A 26,046-nucleotide genomic window follows, 5' to 3' on the forward strand; every position below is an offset into this window, starting at 1 on the left:
AGAGACCGATCTTGTAATATTAGAGATAAATTTCAAGGGCTCCACAGTCTTTTTTGACAGGTTTCACATGCGACCATTTTTGCACATTAGTGCATGCAATGAGATGGACAAGACTAGCTACAGCTTAGCTATGTCATGAAGAGACAGAGAAATAATACTCTTTGCAAACAGGATTTGACCACAAAATCAAAGATCTGAAAATGTTAAAATCTGGAATGGAAAAGAACTTCAGATATTTCCTGACAGACTTTAATTACATTAGGTAAGCTTGAATTTATTTCAATAAGATAAACCATTTAAATTCCTGTCTCCACGCAACATGTATTTCTAGTGCAACAGCATTCTCAGATCAGCCCAGTACATAAATGGAGATGTTTATGTTAAATAATTTGGGAGAGCCCAGTTTACATTATCCATAATGTGATATCATTTAAGGACTATTCAGCAATCTCGGCTACCTATTACCTGGTGCTGTCAAAGGAACAGAGAGTTTGAGTGTATTATTATTAATCAACCAAAGTCCAATTTACACAATTCTCAGTGATTGCGTGATAATTTTGGCATATCTGTAATTGCCATTCATTATATATGAGTGATTCTGATGTAAGAAAAGAGGAATTGCAACAACATGATTTTACTTTAATTCAATTCACTTGATAGATTATCCGAACTATGTATTATAAACATGTCTGCACTGAAGGTAAATATTGCCTTCAAGTTGTTTTCCTTGTTATATGATAGCTTCAAAAGTCAGGACCCTATTGACAATAGCTGATGAAGCAATTTAAATAGGAAACATTTTCACCCAATAACATCATCTTTCCTTTTTTCATTCTAAGGTATGGGAAACTGAATGGATATTTCTGTAAATAGGAAATTTAGGAACTTTTTCGTTTTCCTTTTTTTTCCTTTTAGAGCCATAGTGGTGGAGAGGTTAGAATGCAGTACTGTAGACTACTTCTGCTGATTGCTGGCTACCAGCAGTTTGGCAATTAGAGTCTCACCGGCTTGAGATTGAGTTAGCCTTCCATCCTTCTGAGGTCGGCAAAATGAGGACCCAGATTGTTGGGAGCAATATGCTGACTCTGTGAACTGCTTAGAGAGGGCTGTAAAGCACTGTGAAGTGGTATATAAGTCTAAGGGCTATTGCTATTGCTGCTTCATTGCTACATGAAATCAGGATCCCATGAAGGTTTTCTATGGCATCTCCAGTACAAGTTATAAGGCATTATTTTCTGTACCCTTATCTATTCTGCAAATTGAGCTGCATGCACATGCATGTGTGCACCCAGCCATTGTTCGCATGGTTTGGTTGAAAATAAGCCACGACCCAGTAGTGGGCCGTGGTATGGGGGTTGGGGACCCCTGCATTACAGCACACAGAGAAAAAGGAAGGTGTATCTCCATAGCATTTAATGATCAGTTCACCTTCAGAAGTATAACACATCACTTTTGTAAGTCCAAAATAAGAAAGTTGTCCAAGTTATTCTTCTGATAGGAAATCCATGCATCCAAGTCACTCTTCTGATTTATTATTTGTGCATCCCTTTTAGCTATTAAACATTAGCCAATTTCATTTTTAGGCCCTGTGTATCATTTTTGTCAATATCATTCTTTTAGACTGTCTTTTTAGAATCTATATCCGAAAGCAGCCTGATTCTCAATTGTATTCCCTTCTATCTCCTTTTTAAAATAGTAGCAGACAATCTTAAGAAAAACCTCTGAATACATTGTTGCCTTGAATTCTTCCAAAGTTAAAAAATACTTTTTTCCATTCCATTCAGTATTAGTGGGTCCAGCCTTCAAGTCCTCCTCTAATCAAGTTTTTCTCTAATCTATAATATTTTCCCATATAAATATTTTTACCCAATGTAATAAAACTTGTCTTTCTGAAGATTCATAGTATTCAAAAAGTAATTTACAAGCCACTTCCAGAAGTGATTGAGAGAGAAAGTGGGCCAACCCAGTGTCCATTTGAAGTCTCCAAACTTCAGCTTGGGCAAAGCTGACCTTCCCAGCTCCCAAAACTCTAAAACCTACCAGAGAACATTGTAGAGAGCATCTGTACGGGAGCACAAAGGCAATCTCAGGCCTTCCTCTATCTAGGTGCCAATCCATTTGTCAGCTACTCGTTCTTCTACAGTCATCAGCTCTACTAAAAGCAGAGGAATCTTCAGCCTACCATTCCTTGGAAATTGAGGATTAGGGGAAAATATTTCAGAAGAGTATTTTTTTTTCTTTGCTGGAAAAGTCAAGAAGTGCTTATTTAAAACTAAAATAAACTTTAAAGGGATAAAATTCAAAAAGATGGGGAGAGGAAGTTTATTTTGAAAAGCTAGAACTTTTTTTTAACAAAGCTGTAACTTTGGTATGTACACTATTTCTCCAAAAATAAGAACCAACTGGAAAATAAGTCCTAGCATGATTTTTCAGGATGCTTGGGACTCCCCAAATAAGCCCCAATTTGGATTGTCAGCCAGACGGATGCATTTAGTACTGTTTTTCCCAAAAATATGGCCTAACTGGAAAATAAGCCCTAATGTGTCTTTTGGAGCAAAAATTAATACAAGACCCAGTCTTATTTTTGGAGAAACATGGGTGTGATGCACCAAATCAGAACCAATTGGATATATGCAGAAGATAATAAAAATTTGGAGTATATTTGGCTGGAAAAAAATAATTCTAGGGGATGATTTAAATATTGATGTAGGTACACCAGGGGATAAAACAGCTTTTCATAAAAATAAAAAGCAACTTTTACTATCTGAGACACTGCAGACATTAATGCAAATGTATGTGCTTGTGCTTTTGGTATTTGGGGTATTATGAATCATTCAAAAAAAGGATTTACATATTACTCAGGTAGGGACCAGTCTCATTTAAGGATAGATTATATTGGAATTTCAAAAACCTTTTTTAATTGATTGGGCTGAGCAGAAATTTTACCAATCTGAATTCCAGATCATGTCTCAGTTATTATCAGATATAACTTAGAAAGCTCCCATTTACTTATTTTTTGCATTTGAATTCTAGATTGCTTTATAATCTATAAGCAAAGCATCATCTGTTCAAGCTTTGATAAGCTTTTAAAATAAAAATTGTATGGAGCAAAGAACAAGAGGGGATACCATGAAGGCAGTAATAACAGGCAAATGTATAAGCCAAAAGAACAGGATCAGCAAGAAAATTACATTCATGATAAATGTATTACATTCAGAAGAAGAATATAGACTATATGAGTAAAATATAATAGAGCAAGATTATGCATTAGAAAGGGGGGAAAGCTGGATGTTTCAGATATCAACACAAGGTTTTATTTTTCAAGCCAAAATATTAGGAAACCTCAGGAAGTAGTAAGGAGGGCTGCCCACGATCCCCTTTCTTATTTAATCTTGTGATAAAAACATTAGTAGAAGCACTTTGTGGTAACATTAAGATAATAACAGGAGATAAAAATAGGAGCTGAAGTTAATGCATTGGCAGGCTGAGCTACAGCCACTGTTAATAATGGGGCTAACAGGGTCAGAACAATAGGAGAGAACAAAGATCTCCAGAGTTATGGCCCTTTGTGGGAGATTTTCTAGTTTCTCAGGGATTCCTAGAACTGGAGGTGAGGTAGAATGAAATGCAAATTTTCTTGGGGCTCAATGAAGACTGCAGCGGTTGGAGTACAGGAACAACAGGAACTGCAGTTGGAGTACAGGAACAACAGGAAGAGATGATGGATTCTGGATGACATTTTTCTATGAGCCAGATTAGGAAGAGGGAGGTAGCCAGTGGCAAAGGAAGAGAGGGAAGCAGAACAGATTTGAAGGGGTTTCCTTGAGTACAAAGGTGTTCTGACCCAACCGGGTTCCAAGAGAGCAAACACCAGACAAAGGCAGCAGCCCCCACTTTTTAAAAGTTTAATCTACAAATTCTGTTTCTTCACAGATAAAAAGGCTGCTTCCAACTAATTAGCTCTGACAAGAAAAAGCCTTGCCAAGTTGTTTGTCAAGGCTGCCAAAACCCCAGAGATAAGAACTGGTTTACAAGAGTTTGCAAATACTAATTGTGAAGTCCATGAGGCTGAGTCTCAGAGCATCTTTGCTGTCTGCAAAGAACACTTCTACAAACCTGTCTTTTATCCTCCTCCACCGTCTGCACCTGCTTTCAGCTAACCACAACAAAAGGGAATAGCCTGAGGATGCCCCCATTAACAGAGAAGGGAAAAATGGGGGGATGGGGACTCTCAGGTTTAGATGTAATAGTGGGAGAATGTATTCTTATCAATACTCTGTTGGTCTATGTCAGCTTTTTGAGGTTGTCTGTCTGTCTCTATCTATCTATCTATCTATCTATCTATCTATCTATCTATCTATCTATCTATCTATCTATCTATCTATCTATCATCATCTATCTATCTATCAGATATAGTGGCCTCCCATCTTACCATAGGGTAACTCTGGGCAGCTTACAGTTGCATATACAGTTAAAACATAAAAAAAAGTTTAAAAAGTGCATCTTCAAAACTAGGTCTATTACAGGTAGTCCTCAACTTATGAGCAGAATTGGGACCAGAATTTCCACTGCTAAATAAGGCGGAGGTTAAGTGAGTTGCACTCAATTTTTTTTTGACAAGGTTGTTAAGCAAATCATTGCACTCGTTAAATGAGTCATGTGATTGTTAAGCAAATCCAATTTCTCCCTATGGCTTTGTTTCTCGGAAACTGGTGGGAAAGTTGCAAATGGTGATCCAATGACCCTGAATTGCTGCAACCATTGTAAAAAGAGACCAGTGGCCAAGCTCCTGAATTTTGATCTAATAGCTATGGGCATGGTGTGGCCATATGTGTGAGGACTGGATTTATTGTAACTGAAAAAGGTTAATAAATGAATCTTGTAAGTTGAGGATTACTTGTACACTATCAGAATCTTGCAAGTACAACTCTTCCTCTCTAACTTTTACAGTCCAAGAAATTGAGCTTTTGAGACCTTTGCCTTGCCCATAGTCATTCTGTGGACTCAATTATTGCTTGTCTGACTATTGTCTAGTCTGCTGCTCTTTCTCCTGTCTCCCAAGGTCATTCTTGTATACCATTACAGTTTGTCAGGTGGATAATTGTTGGGTGGATAATTGGGATAACATGAGTAATTTGCCTTCATTCGTGAATATGCGTAATGGTTGTTCCTAATTGGGATCTTGATTCACTGAGGATCTCAAGCCATCAAAAGAGGTAACAGCTCAAGTTCCAGTGGAGTAAAATAAAAAATAAAACTCATGGAGTCTAGCCACACACGCAAATATGAGTTTTTGCGGTAGCATTTGGGAGTCATTACATCATCTCCTTTATTGTGTCAGTGAACTGTTGTCCAACAATTTTGTTTAGAACCAGATTGGCTATTGTGATAGATTAGCATAGCACATTGTCAAAGAAATATTGTAACAGAATAACAGACTTAGAAGGGATTGTGGAGGTCTTCTATCCAACCCCCTGCCCAAGCAGGGCCCCCTATTTCATTTCAGACAAATAACTGTCAAATCTTTTCTTTAAAATCTCCAGTGATGGAGCACCTACAACTTCTGAAGGCAAGCCACTGGTTAACTGTTCTCCTTAGTTCTAGCTTGATTCAGACTTTGATTAGTTTCCATTCATTGCTTCTTCTCCTAGCTTTAGGTTTAGCTTTGGAGAATAGACTGAACCCCTCTTCCTTGTGGAAACCTTCAAATATTAAAACACTGAAAATCAAGCATTGACTTTTCATGGCCAGTGTTGAGGTTATTTTGAATTTGTAACTGGCCATAATCCCATGACTTTCAGTGATTTTCAAGAAAAAAATTAAAATCTATATGTATTTCCAGAGAGTGATGGTAGGGAAGAGCAGGAGGAGCTGAAGATATTGGCATTGATGGTTTATATAATTCATATAACTGTTAATATTACATTTATTTGCTGGCTGTTTTTGCCTTTTGTGGATATTTTGTTGTTATTTTTACTAATGTATATAAACTGATGAAAGTCTCTTTTGGCTGTAACAGGTACAAATCAAATATTTACATTTTTTCATTATGTCAGAAGGAAAATCAGTAGTAGAAAAACTCATTTGGAACTATTATTAAATGTTCCAATAAAATATAGTCCCATGAAACTTGATGGTTGAAGTATTCAACTTTATCCAAGACAGTACTGGTTTCAGTGAGCGAATCAATTACATGTTGGACTGCTGTTCTGAAGCTGTTCTGATTCAACTGTAACAAATATTTAAATACAAACAACTTATCCTCAATAAATTCAGAGTCATGATGTAAATTAGTAATTGTTAGAAAAAAATTAAATCACTAAGCACAACCCAGAGCAGATTTATTTTCAGATTCCTCTTCAATTGCCCACTTCCAGTTTTCATCCTTTGAAGATTATGCAAACTTATCTTGACCTAGGCTATTGCATTGAAGAAATTCTTGACTTTAGTCATCTGTCGATCATCCAAATCATCAGTAATGTTTTCAGTGTAGCAGGTCTACAAATTATGACCTTTTCTCCTATTTTTATGAGGTATCTGACACGTTTTTATTTGTTCCCCTTGGTAAAGTATTCTTCATTCTCTGTTTAAAACACATTTTGTATTATGCATCCTTCTCTGTTTTTGCTGCTGGTGGGTGTTTGTTTAGCCATGTGTTTCACATACAGTTCCTGCCAAATGCCTAGAATTGAAGGCTGATCAAGTGGCAAAACATTTGTTATGGAAATGATTATTAGGAAAAGTAGCGAATGACTGTGTATAGCCATCTGCGTGTATGTCTTTATGCCCAGATTCTTATACTGACAAACCATTCATGCACAGAACCTACAATTACAACCTATTATAAAGCAGTGATAGTATATTATACAGTACAAGTATTTCTAGCTTCATATTTTATTAGATAAGGTTCATGTGGATGGGATTGTGCCACAGTAAGTCTTTTCCAATATCATAGTGCCGAAGGGATTGGGATACAATTTTGATCAATCCTAGCCACATGTACCAGGAAGGAGCAAGCTTGCAGACAACTGGACACTTAACACATCAGGTGTAGCTTTATTTGTGTACTTATTTAAAAGATTTTTATAGCTACCCTTTTTATATACCACAACTCTGGCCAACTCATAAAACAATAATAAAAATGTAATATATATATATAATTATAAAAAATTTAAAAACCACAACAAAAGTGGTTGTATGGTGGCTATATACATTTTAGATAGATAGATAGATAGATAGATAGATAGATAGATAGATAGATAGATAGATAGACAGATAGTCAGATTATAGATATAGCTAAAGATAAACAACAGATAGACAGAGATATAGATATGGATAGATACAGATACAAATATACTGTATTTCACTTTCCTAGGCTTCTGAATTCTGTTCCACAAGCCAAAAGGAACCGTGATTGTTTCTTTATTCCTTTTCTTTTTTCCTTTTTCTCAGGCAAAGGGAGCACATTTTTCTTTGGAAATCCATTCTAGAACCTTTTTCTAGAAATTCACTTTAATGGAGCTATGGTCAAAGAAAGCAGCTACAATCAAACAATGTAGAGCTTCCTGCCATAGCAAAAAAGCAAGGGATTTAAAGATGTAGCACTCAGACAGACACAAATGTAAATAGAGCATATGATGAGGGGACCACTTAGCAATGGCCTTACTGTGTTTTTGTCTTTCCCAAAACGTTGAGTTCAGGTAGCTATTGAGGTTCATTTTGTTTTTGTTTTTTAAACTACTGTTTCTATATGTTCACATACTTCATAGAAATATTAAAATAAATATTGCTTCTAATGTTCTCCGAGGTCATCAGTGCTACCATACAAAGAAATATTCCTTCCCTGCTGCTTACTATAAGCCGTTAACTAAAGCCCTTTTTCTTACTTGCTGTTGTAAAAGCTTTTCCTCAGCCCTGCAATTAAATTGGTCAGAATTTCATTTATAAATCACAACTGAGGAAGAACTGTAGATTTCAGCTGTTGAAATATTACCACTCTGATTTTAATTAAATAAAATCCATTTGTGTAGGGTGGAGAGCAACATTGTATTCTACTGATGTAATGTAGTTTTAGCTGTCTCTGATATTGTTGTGAATACAACGGACCACTTCAAACTATGTGTTTCTCCCAAAACTTGCCTATTGCATGTAGACAAGCAATAAACACCTGTCTTGTGTGACAATTATAGTGATATATTAATTTTGGCTTTTCTCAGATTGTTATTTTTGTAAGTCTGCCAGGTTAGGGTCATCAATATTTAGTTTTAATTTTTGCTGACATTAAGCTTGGGAATTATTCAGCTTATGTTTCTCCAAAGAGTAATATTTACATTTGTGATTTTGGTTGTTATATTCAACTTTTAATTGATTGTAAAACAAATAATGCATTTTAACATTATTTTTGAAGGATATTAAGCGGGAGACCATTAGTTCTATATCTGCCTCAGACATGAAAATCAGCTGGCTGACTTTTGGTCAGTCATTCTCTCCCAGCCCAACTCGCCTCACAGGGTGGTTTTTGTGGGGAAAATAGGAGGAGGAAGGTGTGTTGGATATGTTAGCTGCCTTGAATTATTTGTACAAATAATAAAAGCAGAATACAAATGAATAAATAAAAAAATTACGTTCTCAACTTACAACAGTCCATTTAGTGACCATTAGAAGTTGTAATGGCACTGAAAAAAAATGACATGACTGTTTTTCACACTTATGACCATTGCAGCATTCCCATGGTCACGTGATCAAAATTCTGAAGCTTGGCAACTGACTCACATTTATGATGGTTGCAGTGTCCTGGGGTCATGGGGTCCCCTTTTGTGACCTTCTGACAAGCCAATGGGGAAGCCAGATTCAGTTTACAACCGTGTAACTTAACAACTGCAGTGATTCACTTAACAAGTACGGCAAGAAAAACCGTAAAATGGGACAAAACTCATTTAACAAATTTCCCCCTTAGCAGCACAAATGTTGGGCTCAATTGTGGTTGTAAGTCGAGGACTACCTGTACAACACTTTTCACATGTTTTGTCTAGAGTGTGAAGTTGAACTGGCAACCTGCTTTGAAAATTTGGAGGGGAAAGTGTGAATTTTGAATAAGAAGATTGTTTTCTTCTGTCTCCGTTTTATCCTTGCTCCATTGGTACATTTGTCTCCCTACAGTCCTACCCAAGTCTCCCCAGGGAACTGACATAGTGCGATAGGGTCAGGTTTTATTTATTTTTCCTTCTGGAGATTCAACTACCTACTTGAGGAAGCTATATCTGGATTGCAGATGGGTAGGTATGAACTGACATGCAATGGACCAAATCAAAGGCTATCATAAACTCTAGCAGTATTTTTTCCCCCAGTGGCAGCAATTCAACCATCTGAATTTGAATAATATATGAGAAATGCATATATGAGAAACCAGTGGTTTCTTCTGGAGTAGTATTTCTTTTTAAACAGCAAGACCTTTCAATCTAGGGCCCAGTTGCCAAGATAACGAAGTTGATAAATTTCAAAAATATGCATACCTGTATATTTTTCTCTTTTAGCATTGTTTTAAAGGTCACTGTATCTGGTTAACTCCAGATATCTTGAAGCAAGATGGAAACTGGGGAGCATGGAGCAAATTCGGTTCCTGTTCCAGAACTTGTGGAACAGGAGTGAAATTCCGGACACGTCAATGTGACAATCCACAGTAAGTTGAACCTAATCAAATTATGCTCTTTGATAATGGATTTTGGTTTAGATGTCTTCAATGGATTTAAAATAATGTTAAGCTATCACAAAATATTTTTAAAATTGCTTAGTTATGAGTAAGGATTAAATTTAAGTTATAATTCAGACCATTGCCTTGCTCTTGTATTAGTTTCACTGCCAACCTACTGGAAAGATAAAATAAAGCACATCATGCAATATTGTGGCAGACTGTGTTAGGACATATAATACTATGTCAGTTTCTTATTGCCATTCCTTTTAAAAGAATTAATTTGATGAGTTTAAGGTGTGTAATTTAATAGATTTCAATCTGTTGTGCATCCTGCCTGGGAATTCTAATTAATGAAAGTAATAGTAATGCAGTACATTTTATAAATGAATATTGGCCATGATCAAAGATAACCCTGCTGTTGTTTCCCCCATCACTCCTTTATTTTCTAACAAGCATTCTGCACCCAAATTTCTAGACTGCAGAATACTTTAAGATGCAAGTTATCTATTCACTTCATATTAAAACGAAGAAACTTAACTGGATTTTGTCTGTGTGTAAGATTTCTCTTTCTAATATAAGAAACATATATGTGAAAGTTCGTTATGGTGTTTGACTGAAATAATGAAAAAATAAATACTTTTATTTTCACTAAAATGTCCTGTTAACTTTAAGATCAGCGTGCCTCCAGATTCACACTTATTTTGCAAGCCAATTCCACTGATTTTACTGGAAGAAACAAATTTATGCTCAATAGATTTCTTCGTACCATATCTGATCACAAATCTGACATCAATTGTTCGAAATGAACCAGGAAATCATTTTATAAGTATCATGTTTTTGTGTTTACTATTGAAGTCAGGAAAGATATAAGAGAAGTTTATTTTTGCCAGACAGCCAATTCAGCATTCAGGGACTTAAAAGAAATCAGTACCACTTCTGGTGATATTTTTTTTAAAAAATCATTATTATGGATTCTTCATATAAAGTAACAAAATCTTAAAAACAGCACAAAAGGCAACATGAGAAAATACAGCAGTAACTTAAAAAGTAATAAGATAAATATTTCATGCATAATCTCCTTTATAAATTACAGTAAGATTTAGGAAATTAAATTATCCAAGCAATAAATGAAAAATTTGGACTGGGTCCTTAACCTGTTAGAAAAATATCACAATCACTTCGAATGCTGCATGAAAGGTTTCATAGTTAATGTGTGTGTGTGTGTGTGTGTGTGTGTATTCAGGTATTTCTTTTATTCTATAAGATGATTATGAATGAAATCCAACTATTCTTAATTGAATCATACTTAATTTCTTTTAATTGCTGAAAACTGCCATGAGTTGGGCTGACTGCAATGGATAACAATAGCAATAGCACTTATATACCATTTCACAGTGCTTTACAGCCCTCTCTAAGTGGTTTACAGAATAAGCATACTGCCCCCAGCAATCTGGGTCCTCATTTCACTAACCTTGGAAGGATGGAAAGCTGAATTAAGCTGGAGCCCATCAGGATCAAACTCCTGACTATGGGCAGAGTCAGCCTGCACTACATACTTAAGAAACAATCTTTTTCCCCTTCTTGCTTGCTGGATTCCCCACATTCCTACTGAAAAGTGCCTTCTTTCCCCAAATTTCCAGTATGTTTTTTAAGCTTATGGAGAGGCTGCAGAAGGAAAAGGACAATCCAGGGGTGGGATTCAAATTTCTTAACAATCAGTTCTGTGGGTATGGCCTAATTGGTGGGTGTGGCTTGGTGGTCATGTGACTGGCTGGGCATGGCTTGTATGTAAATATTATAAATATTTATGTAAACATTGATTGTTTTATTTAAAAAAAGAGCAACTTTTACCCAAAATCAGGCAAAGCAGGCAGGCAGATTAAGTTGCTCAAAGAATCACAGATTCATTCAGAAATCTGTTTCTGCCATCTGCTACCTGAGTCTGCATTAAAGTATAGAAGCTTCAGACTCAGCTCTGCTTTTAGATTAGCTAGAAAGCAAGAAATCCAACAATTTCCTGCTTTCTAGCTAATCTAACTCTCCTGACACAGCAGAACAGCTGATGGTCGAGGGGGGGGTGGAAAGGAAAAATAACAACTTATCAGGCAAGTTTGATGGCGCGCATGCCAGTGAGTGGGCGGGGCAGGGGGGCAGGGCCAGCCAGTGGCGCGATTTGCCAGTTCTCCAGCAGGTAGAATCCCACCCCTGGTGAGAGTGCATTTTGTGTGTACATGTAGACCATCTCCTAAAAACCTCAGCTGTGCCGCCCAGACAGCTGACAAGCGCTGCGCGAGGGTGTGCAGCATTTGAAAATCCTCTTCTTTCTTGCTTGTTCAACCTCAGCTGTGCCGCAGAAAGCAGCTGAAGTTGAAAAAGCAGGAAATAAAGTACAGCCAAGAGCCTAGGCGGGCAGGTAGGCCAAACAGAGCAGCAGGCACTGAATCGGTTCAGTGTCTGCTGCTCTTCAGAGCTACCAGTTCTGTAGAACCGGCTGAACCAGTAGCATCCCACCCCTGGGACAATCTCTCCAAACTCTGTGTGCAGAATCTCTTTCTTAAGCATACAACCTACATTGTATCTCACCCACAACTATTTCAGCATTTAAATAGTGCATATTCAGTGTTTCATATTTATCCATATATCCCATTAGGTCATATTGCAGCTATCGAGACTAAGAGTATGCAACTGTGCTGTCCTACCTCATACATATTCAAAACAGAGCTTATAGATTTTGGAAATCAATGGAAATTAATCTTGGAAGTGAACAATAAATAAGTACAGGTAGTCTTCGATTTACAACAGTTCACTTAGTGACTCTTTGAAATTACAACTGCACTGAAAAAAAGTGACATGATGATTTTTCACACTTATGATCATTGCAGCATTCCCATGGTCATGTGATTTACATTCGGATGCTTGACAACTGATTCACATTTATGACTGTTGTGATTCCCCTCTTGTGACCTTTTGACAAAGTCAAGGGGGGAACCAGATTTACTTAACAACCATGCTACTAATTCAGTGATTCACTTAACAAATGGGGCAAGAAAAATCATAAAATGGGGCAAAACTCACTTAACAAATTTCTCCCTTAGCAACATAAATTGTGGACTCAGTTATGGTTGTAAGTTGAGGACCACCTGTAATAAGGAATCTGTGGGTTTCCAGGCATTGTTGGACTGCAGTTCTTTCACTTCGTGAAGTTTTCTGATTGGCGTTCATGGGAATTTGAATCCAATATCTGGGGAAATACCACTTTTACAGCTGCAAAAAAATGCAATGATCTATTATATTCTAAAATTGTTCATTAGTATTACTTCTTCTTTTCCCTAGCCCTGCTAATGGAGGCCGCACATGTTTTGGCCCAAGCTATGAGTTCCAGCTCTGCAATAACCAAGATTGTCCTGATGATCATGAAGACTTCAGAGAGGAGCAGTGCAGGCAGTGGGATCCCGTTTTTGAATATCAAAATACGAAGCATCACTGGCTCCCATATGAACATACTGATGGTTCGCACAATTTATCTTTTTCATTTCATTATTAGCAGAGCAGAGCAGGATAACTCTGCCCAGTTTCAAACACTGCAATGTCCTGTGTGCAGAAATGCTGCAATTCATTAGCATTAACCCTCAGATCAGGAGTGGGCAACTAGGCCCCCTTTACAACCTATGGACTTCAACTCCCAGAATTCAGTGAATCAACATTTAAAAAATTATCTAATGAGAAGATAAATTACCCAAATATTTTCCCTTATAGCTAAAGAAAGGTGCCACCTCTACTGTGAGTCCAAGGAGACTAATGATGTGGTGTATATGAAAAGATTGGTACATGATGGAACACGGTGCTCCTATAAGGATTTGCACAGTATCTGTATGCGAGGAGAATGCCTGGTAGGTTACATGTGTTTCAGGAATTTCTTTTTCCATTTTTCTATCTGTAAGAGTAATATTAAAATTATAATGAGCTGTGGTGGAGCTGTGGATAGAATGCAATATTGCAGGCTAATTCTGCAGCTCTATTCTAGTTTGATTCTCACCAGCTCAAGGTTGACTCAGCCTTCTTCCGAAGTCAGTAAAATGAGCACCCAGATTGTTGGAGGCAATATGCTGACTCTGTAAACCTCTTAGAGAGGTCTCTAAAGCACCATGAAGCAGTATATAAATCTAAGCGCTATTGCTATATATGAAACGGGCTAGTTTTTTCCCTTCCCCTGACTAATCTATAAAATATTCTATAGAAATTATAGAAATTATACTGAAAGATGATTTTAAAGCAAATCATATGTGTAGTATTTTACTGTTTTATTGGAAGTGGCAGAATATTTTTCAAATCATAATATTTACTAATAGTGAACAATCCTCAGGAGGGAATTGTAATATGTGAAAACAACTATTTAAAAGGAAAATATTTGTTGAAGTGCAACAGTTTTTAAAGGGGAAAAAATCATTACATGGAGAGAGAAATCTCCAAAGAGTCCCAAGAAAAATAGCTGTGTTCCACAACTGTAGAACGCTTTGAAGGTTAGAGATTCAAGATGGCAGGAAATGAAATGATGTGGTTAGAGACACATTGCTGTGTTCTGAATGTGTTACTTAGTTTAGAATGGCTGTTGAGCACACTTCTAAATTTGTTTTTATTTAAGGAAATAGTTATTGCTTTCTATAAGCACGTGCACTAGATGAGCACATGGATCCAGTCAATTAAACTACCCTTAAATTCTTTTTTAAAAACTCTTCTTTTAGTTCCTAGTGCACGTTGGAATGTTCCATAAAGACAGTGTTTAGAAAGAATATCTGTGAGTTAATGATGGTACTTTGAGCCACCACATACATGATTTTTTTTATAGCACTTTAGCGATTTCCAAAGTTTTACCTATAATCAAGAAAAGTGACCTTGATATAGGTATAGATAGGTATTCATTGTTTGCCATGTGATACAGTCATTCTAGAAACGCTTGGGTACAATTTTCAACAATTCCTAACCCAAACCATATCTACCATTCAGTTTTTGAGTTATCTGCTTTAAATAAACCTTGTATTTGGCTGATTTCTGTGATATGTAACTTGAGGACAGACTTGCTAAAGTGTGATGTCTTTAAACTGAAAGAAAAAAAGAGAAACATATGGTTGTTTTTGGTGTTATTGTAGATATGAAACTCTAGGTCTATGATTTTCACTATCTAAAATAGATGTGGGGGTGGGAATCAAATATCTACTTAAACTCAAGTTCTGGAAATCATTCTTCTAGTAATAAGGTCCCATGGGACTATCAATATATTATTTCAGGAACATACTTATATTTTAGACCTGAATATCCTGTTTAAATATCCTGATCTAGTTATCATTAAAAAAAAAAGACTCTTACACACTCCTACACACAAAACGAATGGATTTTTTTCCCCTTGGTTTCAGAAAGTTGGCTGTGACAAAGTAATAGGCTCATCAAAGCAAGAAGATAAATGTGGTGTGTGCGGTGGAGACAACACCCATTGCAAAGTGGTGAAAGGAACATTCTCCAGGGCACCAAAGAAACAAGGTTATTCTTATTTAAATATAATATACTTGCCCCAGAAAAGTATGTGTTTAATTTTAAAAGGAGTTTAAGAATTTATTTAATAGCATATTTCCTTTGCTGTATCAAATGCTGCTCTTGAACAGGTTCAGATGGAAACATGTTTTCTTAAATAAAATCAATATAAAAAGAACATCCACATTTATAAATCTGAGATATGTTTTTATATGTCTTGGTCTACTCAAACCATAAAACAGAATCCTAGGTAAGTCAACTCTTTTGAATCCAAAGAGTCTTTTGAATCCAAAGAAGTGAGTTTCAGACAATAGCCTTAATTTAATAGAGATATTGTCATCTGCACACTTTTCAACATCTCTGAGGAGCATCTATCAATTGTCTACCTATCATCTTAAAGTGAAGCAAGGAAAAATCCACACTCCAAACTAAGGGGAAATAGATATTTTGAGACCTACTTATATCTCTGTCCCCTTTTCGGGCTTCTGTCCTTTTATTGTGACCACTGTTGCAACTCTTTAAATGAATTGCAATGCAGTGCAAATCAGCACTGCATTCAGACCACCATTGGCCCCTGCTGAAATACATGTCTGTCTTGATACCTTGTCCTTAAAACCAGAGTGTTAGATAGGTTCAGACTTTATGTTCTCTTGGTTGTTCATTCTAAACTAGATTATTGTCTGACTTGCACAATCTGTCCACTTTGCATTATGTTTATTTTTCGAGGGGGTGTGTGTGTGAAAAATCTTGTCAAAAAACTGAGTCCTTCCATTCGAAAAACAGCCAAAAGACAGAATTGAACAAATAAGCTGAGATCAATGCATAAAAGGTTCTTCTTTCTAAAAGGAAAAAATACCAGTTTTCTTTCCCGATCTAACCCTGCCTGCTTAGGAATAAAGATAATCATGAGCCTTTAAAAATAGATAAAATGGCCAAAACTGTATAGTGATCCCTGATTCAAAAAGGAAAAGTCAATTGGGAGCAAGCAGGGATGTGCACACTGCAGCTTTTGGTTCCTTGTTGTCTTTAAAAAGTTGCCAACAGATGGGATGTGGACATCAGCATGCACTCTGAATCCCCTTTTGAGTCTGGTTCAAATGCTCCATCTTGTATTTATAATCATTACTTTGTTTCCTGCTTTTATTCTTCCAGGAATGCAAGATGATTTCTATGGAGCTACCCCATTTTATTTTTTAACAAAAGCCTTGTGGCTAGGTTGGAATGAATTGTATGTTATGAATTTGCACCCTATCTCTCTCTCTCTCTCTCTCTCTTTGTTCTCTTGTTCAGTTTCTCTGCATCATCAGTATGCCATGTTTTACAAAGAGGACAAGGGGAAAACCAGATATCAGAGGAAGTAAAGTCAGAGTCTCTATTTAATTAATTGACATTTCTCAGTAATAAATATGAAACACCACTTCCATATTCTTTTTATAGCTCCTTTATACTCTGTGCTGTTAGGCTGACATGACAACATTGAAGGGGGTTAAAGGAGGAGTTCCTGGATGATCAGGGTTCAGAGAGCTAAACCTTTTGGCTGAAGGAGCTGCAAATGTTTAGCTACAAATCTAGGCTGTTGATTCAATGAGCCATGATGACACAGTAGTTAGAATGCAGGCTAACTCTGCCCATTACCAGGAGTTCGATCTTGACCAGTTCAAGATTGATTCAGCCTTCCATTCTTCCGAGGTGGGTAAAATAAGGACTCAAATTGTTGGGGGCAATATGCTGATTCTGTAAACCACTTATAGAGGGCTGTAAAGCTCTAGGAAGCAGAATATATGTTGAAGTGCTATTGCTATTGCTGCAAATATCTAAAATAAGCAGTCATCTGCAAATGTGCTAGAATGAAGATGTCAAGAATGATATAAGTATAGGTGTCAAACTCAAGTCTGCAGGCCACATCCGGCCCATGGGGTACCTGGAAATAGCAAAGGACTGGACCATGGTGCCTCTGGCAGCCAAAACAGGGCATGGAGGGGCTGCATGTGGCCATCCAGACTGAAAACAGGGAACAGGGGGCCTCATGACTCCCCCCAACCCCATTTTGGCCAGCAGGGTGCTGCAGGAGGCCGTTCAGATCAAAAACAGGGCACAGGAGGTCCTCACGCCCATCCCCCATGGCCCGTTTTGCCAGCAGGGTGCTGCAGAAGGCATCCATTCCCGTCTCCCCCCATCTCCCCCGGCCAGCCTGCGGAGAACTACAATGCTGATCCAGCTGTTGAAGAAATTCAGTTTGATACCCCTGATATAGTAGATTCCAGCACTGAATAACAGAAAGGACCAGGTTTATCTGAAAAATCCCTTTCAAATATATTGTATTTTATTCTTGTTGTTTTAATTTTAAGAGTATCTTGTGATTTTAAAGTGTTATAAGCTCATATGAATACACCTTTTGAGAGGAAGCATCTACATTCTTTAGAAAAGAAACAAAAGGTGCCTTAGAACTCACAAGTTAAAACGGGCAAATTTCTTCATGGCTATAGGTTGCATGGAATATTTTCAGGGAAGACTGAGAAAATCTTCTCAGTGGACAACGTGATGGTGCAAAGAACAACAACAACTATATGAAACTAGTTTTCAAGGAACTATTGCTACATTTATGCATTTTCTGATAATAAATTATCCTGCAAACATTATGGTTTAAGTCAGTTCTGGAGCTTCAAAATATTTTTTAAAAGCAGTTAGATGGCATCTACTATATAAAATAAAGTAATAGCTAGAGCAAATATTCATGCTTTTTTCTTTTCCTTATAAAAGTTATTGTTAATAGTTGTGATGCTTTCTTGCAGGTTACCTCAAGATGTTTGACATTCCAGCTGGTGCCAGGCATTTACTTATACAAGAATCTGATGCTACTGTTCATAATCTTGGTACGTATCATATTGCATCATAGTCAGCTTTTGCTGATGGATGTGCTTTTCCTGACAAGCTGAAATTCTATTCTGGTTATAAAATATATTTTAATTGAGTTGGAGAACATTTTTGTAGGAGTAAAATAGCACTAATGCAATGATACAGAAGCTGGGTAGAGCAATTTTAATCACTTTTAAGGCTGAAAACCAAACTAGTAGCAAATATGGGTAACTCCATGTTTGCATGTTATGTTCATTGCTGGAATTCTCTGAGTTTGTTTGGTTTTGCAGTGAAATTATTTCTATATATCTGCAGTTCCAAACTCTTGCTTGGAGAACTCCAGCATGCAATATTTTTGTTGAGGTAATTTCCCATTAGGAGAATGAGTGCACGCAGGGAAACGTAGTGAGAGTGATGTTGAATAACACATGACCAGCACACAGATGCACTGAATAGTAAAATGTAGGTTTTACTTCCAGTAAACAGTTAAGCAAAGTCCAACAAGCAGTCCAAGTCATACACAGTTAAAGCAGTCAGTATTCAGTCCAGGGATAATCCAAATAACAAAGTCCAGTATCATAAACAGTTCAGTAACAGACTCACAGCAATCCAAGAAGAACGACGATCAGCAACAGTCAATAGGAAAAATGCAGGAACCAAGAACATTGACCATCAGAACATTCCTAACATTCTCCCCTTTGGGTAGGACAATATATAACACCTTACAGTTTAAGTCCATATCCTTCACAGCAAGCCTTATGCTTTACAGAGCCTTGGGCTTTTGTAAAATGATCTTCAATGTTATTCTCTGACATGCAGTACTCCAGTTTAATCATTTTACTTTGCACACATGTCTCACATTTAAATATCTTAAATCTGTGAGTTTTGATCTTATCTTTACAGCGAGATTGGAAGCCATCTGTATAGCTGATTGGTTGTCTTCATAAACAACAGTAGAATCTGTTACATCAATTCCCATGTCAATCAATAGATGCTTATAACAAACTAAATCTGTACATAATAAAGACAAACATGAGAATTCAGCCTCCATTGTTGATAGACTTAGATGTTTCTGTCGAATAGACCTCCATCCAATCAACACCTTTCCTAATAATACGACAGTACCTGATGTTGATTTACGTGTATTTACATCTGTAGCGAAACTTGCATCAGCATATGCAGTTAAACTTAGTTCATCCTTAGGCTCCAAATATAATGCATAATGCATTGTTTGTTTCAGATATCTTAACACACGCTTAGCAGCTTGCCAGTGCCTTTCAGTTGGCTCAGCATTAAATCTCGCTAATTGGTTAACACTGTATGCTATATCTGGCCTTGACCAATTACTGAGATAAGATAAGCTACCAATCAAGGACTGATAAATATCTTTATCAAAAACAGGACTTTGTACATCGCTGTGACTAAACTCCTGGCTCATTGGTGTTTTAGCCTGTTTACAAAGTTCCATTTTAAAATTCTTCAGTAACTGGTTAATTTTATCTGCCTGTGAGATTTTGTATCCTCCCCTAGTTTTATCTATCTTTAAACCAAGATATTGTTTAATTTCTTCTAACTGTTTTATCTTAAATTTCTTTTCTAATAGTGAAATAATCTCAGTGGCTTCTTGTTCAGTTTTGGTGATTAATGCTATGTCATCAATGAACAATAGCAACAATGAAACTACACCATCACTTTCCTTTTTAAATAAACATGGATCAGCCATGCCAGCTATAAAACCTATCTTAGTTAATTCCTTAACTATACACTGGTTCCACTCATATGCTGATTGCTTCAAGCCATAAAGACTCTTTTTCAATCTCCAGCAATCAGTTGTATTATAATTTTTTCTACCTAAAGCTTTCTTTAAATATATAGTGTGTTTTAAATATATAGTGTGGTGCATGCAGATATGCCATCTCTACATCTAAATGTTTTATAATGTATTTCTCCTTAGTTGCCCACACTAATGCTGCCCTTAATGTAGTAGCCTTCAACTAGGCACAAACACCTCATCATAGTCGTTTGCTGTCTGATTGAACCCTTGTGCTACTAACCTGGCTTTATGAGTAACAGTCCCATCCACACCTGTCTTAAGTTTATAAATCCACTTACACTCTATGGCATGTTTCCCTGGTGGTAACCTGACATTTTCATATACCTCCAGTTTTTGTAAAGATTTCAGTTCCTTATCCATTGCTTCCTGCCAAGCAGCCTGATCCTTAGCAGGATACAGTTTCAGTTCATTATAGTTACCAGGAACTGTATTCACTTGGCATATAACACTGTCCTGATATCTATCAGGTGGTCGTGTTACTCGGATTGAACATCTCTGTAATACAGGGCTTACTGGTGGACTTTCCTGTACCACCTGTTCCTGTTCTCCTACCTCTTTCTGTGCCTGTTCTTCTACTTCTTCTACTTCCTCCTGTGCCTGTTCTTTCTCTTTAATGGCTATTGATGGTTTAACTATTTCATCTTTAGGGACTACTTGGGTGTTAATAATAACATCATTGCTGAATTCCTGTTCCAGTTTATGCCACCCAATGTGCTCAAGAAATTTAGCACTAGCGCTACAGTAAACATGAGCTGTGCCTGTCTTAATTTTATAAATCCACTTACACCCTATGGCATGCTCACCTGGTGGTAACCTGACATTTTCATATACCTCCAACCTTTGTAAACATTCAGTTCCTTATCCATTGCTTCCTGCCAAAGCATGATCCTTAGCAGGATATAGTTTCAGTTCATTATAGTTAGTAGGAACTATATTTACTTGGCATACTATACTAGTCTGATATCTATCTGGTGGTCGTGTTACATGGGTTGAACGTCTAGGTAACTCAGGGCTTACTGATGGACTCTCCTGTTCTACCTGCTCCTGTTCTTCTACCTCCTCCTGTGCCTGTTCTTCCTCTTTAATGGCTATTGATGGTTTAACGATCTCATCGCTAGGAACTACTTGGGTGTCAATAACAACATCATTGTTGGATTCCTGTTCTAGTTTATGCCACCCAACATGCTCAAGAAATTTAGCACTAGTGCTACAGTAAATATTAGCTGTGCCTTGATCCCAAAATCTAAACGATCTATGGTTGGCCTCGTAACCTATGAAAAATAATTTCCTACCTCTATGTTGCCCTTTCAGTCTTACTTGTGAGGGAATATGCACCCATGCCAGAGCTCCAAATGTGTGTAAATAACTTAAATTTGGTTTTCTGCCATGCCAATGAGTGAATGGCAATTCACCAGTTGTTGTGTTAACCACATTGTTCAACACATGGTTACTACACATTATGGCCTCACCCCACAGAGTTTCAGGTAAACCTGAATCAGATAACATAGTGCGAGCTGTGGCTTGTAACGTTTGCCCTCTTCATTCTATAAACGAGTTATGTTGTGGTCTGTAAGGTGCAGAACATTTATGCTTGACACCAGCCAATTTTAACATAGTTTGGAATCTATTGTTAATAAACTCAGTCCCATTATCAGTAACTAAAGTAATTACCCTATGTTTCATTTTTCTTTCTGCAAACCTTAGCCAATTAAAGAAATGTTGGAATGTTTCTGTTTTGTTTTTCATGAGATAGCAGAAACCGTACCATGAGTAATGATCCATTATACTCAAAACATAGCAGGCACCTCCCAAACTAGGTTTCTTAGGACCAATTATGTCAGCAAACACAACCTCTAAAAGTTCTTTGGTCTTAAAACCATTCAGTCTGTTTGCTGGAGTAACCTTGCTTTTCTCCTGGTTACAGGCATTACAGTTTAAGTACTTACTACAGGGTTTTAATTTTACTCCTTCCAACAATTCAACAGTTTGTTTCAGCATTTTGAAATTAACGTGCCCCAGATGTCTATGCAGTAAATGTATACATTCATCATGTGGCTTAACATTGTTATAAACCAAGTTAGCCATCTTCAACTGGTCATCATGTATCACATATAAATCATTCTCTGAAGTAGCAGTAACACTTTTACCCTCTTTCTCTATTATATAGTTATCTCCCCTAAAGGTTACTACATAACCAATATTAACTAAAGCCCTTACTGATAACAAATTAAATTTCAGTTTAGGTACATATAACATAGTTAAATGCTCATTTACACATGAACAATATGCATTACCTTCACCAGATGCTTTCATCTTCCATCCATTTGCCAATGATACATGTTGCTTACTCGTGGACATCGTTACAAACCTCTCTCTATTTTTAGTAATGCACTGCGATGCTCCACTATTAACTACCCACAAATCATGGTTTACAGTTGAACTGCCAGACATAGCTAAACTAACATTCTTCTTAGCCTTCTGGTGCTTACCAGTATTCTGATGTTTGCTCTTCTTTCTACATTCTTCTTATCCTTCTTATCTAGCTATATGTCCCCTAGCCCCACAAGAAAAACATTTCCTAACAGTATAGGCAGTTGAAGACAAATCCTCTTCTTGTGGTTGTTCCTTTCTCAGTTGGTCCCTATCCAGCCGTCTTCTTGCCTCTTCTAACAACCTTCCGGTTATGTCAGTCAATGTCAGTTCATCTCTGGTCAGGACTTCCAGTGAAGATATGTAATCATCATAACTTTCATCCAATGAGGAAAGAATGATGTAAACCTGATGCAGCTCTGAAAAAATCAGTTCCTTCTCATGTAGCTCTTAAAAAGTTCTTTTCATAAAGTTCAAATGAGCTAACATATCTCCACCTTTCAGAAAACGTGCTCTAAACCAGTGATCCCCAACCTTTCTTATGCCGCGGCCCGGTATCCCCAACCTTTTTTATGGCGCGGCCCGGTACCGGCATTAGCTGGGCGCCGCCATCTTTTTTTGATGAAAAAGTGCTTCTGGTGACCTCACCGGAAGCACTTTTTCATCAAAAAGATGGCGGCGCAGCGCTCGTGAGCTTTTCCGGGTAGAAATGGCTTTCTACCCGAAAAGCTCACCGAAGCGCAGCGCCGCTATCTTTTGATGAAAAGTGCTTCCAGTGAGCTTTCTACCCGGAAAAGCTCACCGGAAGCACTTTTTCATCAAAAAAAGATGGCGGCGCCCAGCAAACCAGCGGCCCGGTAGGACTTGTTCCGCGGACCGGTACCGGTCCACGGACCGGTGGTTGGGGACCCCTGCTCTAAACAGTTTATGTGTAAGATGTATGTATGCACCTACACTGTCACGAACATAAATCCTCTTCAAATTTTCCCAACACCTAGCAGCAGACTCTTCTCCACAAATATGAACTAGCTGCTGGTCACTCAGTGTTAGTCAAATTATACAAAGAGCTTGTTCGTTGTTCTGTTTAAAATCAGCAAGCTTCTTGACATCGTCCTCATCATCTGGATCCCAAGCATTTTACATCCAGTGGATCCTGAACTGCATTCCATCACCCTTCTCTTCACAGAAGTAGACTGCACTTCATAGACCAGGAAATATAGTTTGTTCCATCCAACCAAGTTATCAGTGATAGACTTGTTGACTGGTCTTGTGCCATCTTTACCAGGACAGTAACCCACAATTAAACAGTAAACAGCTGTGTGTATACAGTGTTGTGTATTCACACTAACTCTCGGTTATCTGAGCCTGGTATGGCCTGGGCCCATAACTAGTGTTGAGGTAATTTCCCCATTAGGAGAATGAGTGCATGCAGGGAAACGTAGTGAGAGTGATGTTGAATAACACATGACCAGCACACAGATACACTGAATAGTAAAATGTAGGTTTTACTTCCAGTAAATGGTTAAGCAAAGTCCAACAAGCAGTCGAAGTCATACACGGTTAAAGCAGTCAGTATTCAGTCCAGGGATAATCCAAATAACAAAGTTCAGTATCATAAACAGTTCAGTAACAGACTCACAGCAATCCAAGAAGAACGACGATCAGCAACAGTCAATAGGAAAAATGCAGGAACCAAGAACATCGACCATCAGAACATCTAGCAACTAGCAACTAGGAAACCAGGTTTCTCGCTCCATCTTATGGCCGTTTGAGGAACCACACCCACTTACAATTTTAGCATTCCCTTAAAGAGACAGTATTAAATGTTTATCCTGGTTTATATATTTCCAACCCAACTGTTAGGTACTATCAATTCCTAACAATTTTACATTATACTCTCTTTATCAAAGCAATCTAGAAATGTATTTGTTTCAGCCAGATCCTTTTTTGTTGTAGAAGTAGTGGTGAAATATTGTTGTAGAGAGGAATTTATAGAAACAAAATCTCTAACACAAATATATAGAATTTTAAAAATTCACAGATTCTACTTGGATCATAATTTGAACTTTACTGTACTAAGTAACTTGGTACCTGCTCTTTGAAATGGTATGTCTAACTTTCCTAAAACTTGGTTTTGAAATAATAAATGCTCAGGATCACTTGGAATTGGACAGCATACACATTTAATAAATAAATAAATCATGTATAATTGTACTCAGTATAATTGTGCAAACAATGTTTGCTGCAGAGCCCACATTTCCTGTGCATCAGATTTACCAGATATGTTTTTGCTTATATCTCCAGCATCTATTCTCTTGGTCCTTCTTTCTAGTTCTAAGCCAGCTGCAGCAAGAACGTTTAATCAAGCAAAGTTTCAATAATAATTGAAGTTCTCAATCTTTACAGCTCAGTGGATCGATAAGAGGCATTGTCTTGTAGGCTGTAATTAATTAGAAGCAGATTCATGTCCACTGACCTAGTAACTTTTCTATGAATCATCCAAGCTTTGTTTTAAGAGAGATGTTTCATGAATTGCTGTTTTCTGCAGCTGTCTGGGATTAATAATGTTCATTGCACAGACATATTCCTTACGTTATGCAAACCGTTTCTGAAAAACCATAAGCAAGATATAAACTTCTGTTTTTGTAAATCTGATGAACGTATGGATGCTGACAACACAAATGAATCTTGAAGCAGTTGGGAAGGAGGGCAGGAAGTGTACGAGGCTGTCATGTCTGACTATTATTTTGAAAGAGAAAATATTCTTTACATGTTTTAATGTAGTAGTGGGCCAGCAAATTTAGTAGTGACAAGCAGAGAGATATAAAGACTGCTGCTGAGCTGTATATGAAAAGAGGGAAGATTATGTAAAATTCTCATGTTCAAAGAGGCCTGGTACAATCAAATCTCCTTTCATGGATAATTTTTTTTTCATATTTAATATGCATGCTCTTTGGTCATTGACCCTATTTGAGGATTTTTGTCTTTGAAATTAAGCTATTTTCCTTTTTTAAAAAAATCAGCCGATAGTGAAACCTACAAACTTGGGCCCATACAACTGCAATCAATATATAGCTAATTATCCAAGAATAGTAGCCAATTTGAACCTCATTAAACTACAGTTTGGAGGAGGTGGGAGAAATATAAACATCAGTCTCTGCCTTCACCCCTCTCCTCTTCACAGATTTTGCTTACTCTCATTTTGGCACTTCTCTATAAAATTCCTTCCCTAATAGAACGTTAGTGATAAAAATAAAAAAGACTGTGGCAAGCTATAGGTTTTCCATATAGATGGAAGACTATGTTGCCTGGATCCATATATACTTTTGTAAATGAGGAAGAACCATTGCATAATAAAGCTTTATTTGGAGGACATCCTTAGTATCCTAACAATTCTAGCAGGGAATATAGTTGGAAGTTTGAGAAGCCAATGGAAAATCAGCCATGTCCCTGTTAGGTTCCAAGAAATACAACAAGCCTTAGGTTCCAATAGTACAACAAACCTTGTATTATTGTCTAAGATGAATTATAATATACCGTAATTCAAAATCTACCACATTTAGAATCACATAGTACCCTGCCTTGAGACATAGAATAGATAGAATTCTTTATTGTCCAAGTGTGATTGGGCACACAAGGAATTTGTCTTGGTACAAATACTCTCAGTGTACATATAAGAAAAGATAATTCGTCAAGAGTCAAGAATCATAAGGTACAACACTTAATAATAGTCATAGGGTACAATAAGCAATCAAATCATACTAGGAAA

The 26,046-nt window shown here is 37.2% G+C and overlaps 1 protein-coding gene across 2 annotated transcripts in view; it reads left to right on the top strand.

Moving 5' to 3' along the window:
• The window catches only part of ADAMTS2 (ADAM metallopeptidase with thrombospondin type 1 motif 2), a 305,104-nt gene that overhangs the window by 259,757 nt on the left and 19,301 nt on the right, over positions 1-26,046 (top strand). For both annotated transcript variants that reach the window (XM_087955238.1, XM_087955239.1), the window contains exons 11-15: positions 9,534-9,679; positions 13,025-13,200; positions 13,448-13,581; positions 15,103-15,226; positions 18,010-18,090. In XM_087955238.1, the coding sequence (XP_087811364.1) occupies positions 9,534-9,679; positions 13,025-13,200; positions 13,448-13,581; positions 15,103-15,226; positions 18,010-18,090 (661 nt within the window). The remainder of the gene's footprint in view (positions 1-9,533; positions 9,680-13,024; positions 13,201-13,447; positions 13,582-15,102; positions 15,227-18,009; positions 18,091-26,046) is intronic.

Source organism: Notechis scutatus, chromosome 2 (genome assembly GCF_049901735.1).
Source record: "Notechis scutatus isolate UNSWTSFEM ecotype Mainland chromosome 2, rNotScu1.2, whole genome shotgun sequence".
Lineage (NCBI taxonomy): Eukaryota > Metazoa > Chordata > Lepidosauria > Squamata > Elapidae > Notechis > Notechis scutatus.